General features: G+C 50.0%; 1 protein-coding gene across 1 annotated transcript; it reads right to left on the bottom strand.

The window, feature by feature from the left end:
• Positions 1 to 426: 426 nt before the first annotated feature.
• Positions 427 to 3,302, bottom strand: LOC120652075 (zinc transporter 2-like). The gene is made up of 4 exons (XM_039929777.1): positions 2,784 to 3,302; positions 2,026 to 2,084; positions 1,757 to 1,886; positions 427 to 1,015 (listed from the first exon to the last, which is right to left on the bottom strand). The coding sequence occupies exons 1-4, from the start codon at positions 3,253 to 3,255 to the stop codon at positions 621 to 623; spliced, it is 1,056 nt and encodes a 351-aa protein (XP_039785711.1). The 5' UTR covers positions 3,256 to 3,302; the 3' UTR covers positions 427 to 620.
• Between the last annotated feature and the right edge of the window lie 771 nt (positions 3,303 to 4,073).

The raw sequence follows: 4,073 nt of genomic DNA, 5'->3' as shown, positions 1-4,073 counted from the left end.
TCTTATTTTACGATTCCCGCCGCTCAAACTTTTAGACTTTCACCATCCACCTACGAATGAATGCAAATTGTGATTTTACCATCAATTTCAGTAACTTTGTGACTTCGTGGTTTTACCCCAGCTTTTTAAAAACGAGGGTTCCATTTGCCCCTCTTTTTTACTTTGTTAACGGAATCTGAAATAAATGAATTAAAAGGAAATGAAAAATCCTTTGTAATATTATGAAAAGACAATACCCACAATTTCAGCTTTTTGTTTGATATAAAATCAAAACATTTTAAGATTGGGCTGAAATTGTGCTTGGCGTCAGCCCACCAGCCCAGTGGAAGGCTTGCGTGATGGGCTTGATGGCGTATGGCTCCGTGTCTGGGGAAACAGGATTTATCGAAAATTCGAAACCTTACGCTTTCTCAAAAAAAAAAAAGATTTATCGAAACCTTACGACCTTGCCTCGAGAAAGTTGATCTCTTTACCTGGAGATTTGGCACAATTTCCCAAAGCAATTTGGCACAAATTCCCTTCAAATCTAGTATAATATAAGAAAAGTCCCTCACTCCCTCCTGCAAGAACCAAACGCCCCAAACTCTGCATAATAATCCCATGTCTCTCTATCTCTCACATCAGGTGTCCCATATCATGACAACGGCGATGACGGCCACGCCGAGCACCACGGCGAGCCACCTGCCGACCGGCGTGTCCACGGCGACGGGCCTCCGGGGCTTGTACCCCTTGGAGAGGAGGTGGTTGATGGAGACGTAGACGAAGATGCCCGTGGCGAGGCCCATGGAGACGGCGAAGATCCAGTCGGCCACCCGGCCCTGCGTGGTGGCGTCGATGACGATGCCGACGCCGACGCCGATGGGGCTCGAGATGGCGAACGCGAAGGCGTAGGCGAAGCAGGAGAGGAGCGGCCGGTTCGGGAGCATCCGGAGCAGCGCGATGCCCATGGCGATCGCCGCGAAGATCTTGTGCAGGCTGATGGTCCACAGCGCCTTCCACGCGTCAGCCTTCGTCTCTGCAGAGTTGGATCAGTTTTGGCAAGTCAATGCTCTGTAACAACTGCTAAGTTGCACCCAAGAATTAGAGATGCTAAGCTAATGAAACCTCAGAAGTGTTTACAGATTTTCATAGAATTAATCTTTTTGTTTAAACGGATTGAGCAGGTTCTGAAATGCTAAGAAATAATGCTTGAAACTCATTCAGCAGATGAATGAAGTGGATTCTGAAGGACTGGCTAGGAAGAGAAGTTCAGAGCATCTATCTGGATGGGCATCTAAATCCAAGACCGGAACGAGTAAAAGCATGCATGACAATGACTGCACTGAAACAATGCGTGAACAAATATCAGGAAGGGAATGCAAAAAAACAAAATTCTTGGAAGAACGATCAGCCTATTATTCCGGCTGTGCTCAATCTGTAGGCTCCTTTCGCTTTGACCGAGTAGCTAGACACTAACCCAACTTGGACAAAAGATCAATTGAGAATTCCCCCTAGTCTTTATCAAGACTTCAGATTCAGTTGACCCCTGCAAGTATATCGTCCTTCCATGCATCGCATTTGCACTTATTACCTACCGTTGATAATCTGTTCTTCTACTCAGATTAAACTAAGCTCGACAACTTTGCCCGCGAGAACGATAGAGACATTTGGCAATGACTCGTAAGTCAAGCAAAGACAGCGTCATCTGCAAGCTGGAAGCAGCGAACAAAGCTGGGAAGCATCCATATACCACTATCTCTATCCAACTTGACCTTACCAGCGACTCCGATGGCGATGCCTTCGAAGACGGAGTGAAAGCAGAGGGCGGCGATGAGCAGAATGCTATCTCCCAGGGTGCTCGCGTTGCGCAGCATTGATGCCACCGAGTGATCAGATCCGTGCGCATCCTGCACGACACCACAAAACAAGCGATAAGATCATAAGGCTTTGTAGATTAAGTTCTGTTTTGTTAGGGGAAATTGAGCAGGTATTGACATGGTCAGACTTGGTCAAAGGTCGAATTTAGAAACTGAACTACTAACTTACAGCTTGCTGTGGCTCAGAGCTGGTGCCGTTTGGGGTGCTCACCTTGCCCTCCTCAAGGCCTGGACGAGAAAATAGTACAAAAAGAAGTGAATCATAAACATCTGAGAATAGTAAGCATCGACTGAATACAGTTCATGCAGAAACAAAAATTGCTTATGGACGAAACGTGACAACCAATGCACAGTAAAGAGTTACGTAGTATAGCCTTCTCTGAATGATACCTGGCTGTTCAGATTCTCGATATATATAGATGTTCCCATTTCGTGCACGCATTTTGATTCCCCACATAATTGAATCGGATAACTCTCGTGACACCCATTTTTGTTTGTTTCTATCCAGTCTAACTGAATCTCCCCTTAATCATCCCTCAGAACATGTCAATTTATTCTAAGAAAAGGAGAACAAAAAAAATCTCAAGAACAGGATTGCTGCATACTGCAGAAACCTGAACTTGCACCCTGTCTTGTATGTGCTGGTGCAATCAGAGTGATCATTAGCAGCCAAACTAATCGGAGCTGTAAATTTGTCCAAGAGCCCCCACTAATCTGAATCTGCAGTGTGTACTAGACTAGTGCCGAACTAACAATTACTACTTAAGCTGGCAGCAGCAAAAAGTGAATTAAGAGTGCATTAAACCGAACCCCAAGCCGCCAGCTTCATGACAGGCGAACACCTCACCGCCCCCAGCTCACGCGGCACTGTCAAAAGCAGAGCATTCCATGGAGAGGGTGACACGTGAACTCGCTGCGGTTACTGACCTGCACCGCCGCCGCCGCGGGAACCAACGGCGGCGCGTCCCCGCGAGACGATGTGGGCGATGACGACGTCGGCGAGCGTGGTGACGACGTAGCCGGCGCAGGCGAGCATGAACGCCCAGGGGTAGGCGCTGTCCGGGAGCAGGTCCCCGAATGTCTCGTCGGCGTCGCTGAGGAAGTGCATGAGCGCCGTGCCGAGGAAGACCCCGCCGGCGAACTGCGTGCCCAGCGCGAGGAACGCCTCGTTCCAGCGCAGGAAGTAGGGGGACACCCCGCCCAGCAGCGTGCCCGCGAACACCACCGCCAGGCACCACAGCTTGGCCGCCACCAGGCCGCGCGCGCGCAGGTCGGGCGCCGGGGAGTCGCCGCCGTCCGCATCCGCGTCCCCCCCGCCGTGCGCCCGCGCGGTGGCCGCGGCGATGGAGAGGCAGAGGAGGAGGAGGAGGTGGTGCCGGGCGGTAGTGGCGCGGGCCATGGTTGTGGCGGGTGTTGGCCGCCGGCCGGACGGGAAAATGGAAGGGGGCGCGGGAGCTGGGCGGATTTATTGGTGACGAGGCGGCGGGGCCGGAGGGTTCGAGGTGGAGGTGGCTGACGTGTGGGGCCGCGGTAGTTTGTACGACAGCGGGATGGGGTCGTCGTACGAGCAACCGCGGCCGTAGTACAGACAGGGACGCAGGGGATTTTGGTGGGTTTGGAAAGTCCGTGACGGTAGCGTCAGGCCCCGACGACGCGGGGACGACTTGCCTTGCCTCCCGCCGGCCGGGGCCATTTTTTTTCCCAGCTGTTTTGTGAGTTGTGAACTTGTGATAGCTAGCGTAGCCATGAATAGTCGATCAAACACGTATGCGTTGTATAGTGTGGTAGTCAACTAGTCGTTGAGCACCGGCACGCCCTTCGAATTTGCTGCTACGCCCATACGCGAGCCAACTTACTTGCGGGCACCGATGGGAGTAGAGTTGAGTGCTAAACTTCAGCCCTATTATTAGTACTTATATCTCTGCTGAAGTTTTAAAAATTTGCATAATTTAGACCATCTATTAATACTTTTTGTTTGGATGCTTTAGCGCTAATAAAGTTTCACCATTTGGGGATTCTAACATCCTTTAGGGCAGTCCCAATGGTGTATTGATGATGGTTTTTATCCTCATTAAATGACTTGCCATCTAAGCAAAATATTGACATGGCAACATAATTAATGAAGAAAGAGAGAAAAAAAAAATCCTAGAAACGGTTTCTTAAGGAAGAAATCAAGTCTTCACTTCACCCAATGCACCAAGAAACTATAAAATCACC

The sequence above is a fragment of the Panicum virgatum genome, chromosome 9K (assembly GCF_016808335.1).
Source record: "Panicum virgatum strain AP13 chromosome 9K, P.virgatum_v5, whole genome shotgun sequence".
In the NCBI taxonomy this organism is placed as follows: Eukaryota; Viridiplantae; Streptophyta; class Magnoliopsida; order Poales; family Poaceae; genus Panicum; species Panicum virgatum.
The sequence above is the reverse complement of the archived record's forward strand: the minus strand, read 5'-3'. Positions and strand labels throughout refer to the sequence as shown.

Excerpts from the sequence above, each read along its gene's own strand:
- LOC120652075 (XM_039929777.1), bottom strand. The coding sequence starts at position 3,255 with ATGGCCCGCGCCACTACCGCCCGGCACCACCTCCTCCTCCTCCTCTGC. Across the intron at positions 1,887-2,025 it reads GCTCTGAGCCACAGCAAGCT|GATGCGCACGGATCTGATCA; the intron begins GTAAGTTAGTAG and ends GGTGTCGTGCAG. Across the intron at positions 1,016-1,756 it reads CATCGCCATCGGAGTCGCTG|AGACGAAGGCTGACGCGTGG; the intron begins GTAAGGTCAAGT and ends CCAACTCTGCAG.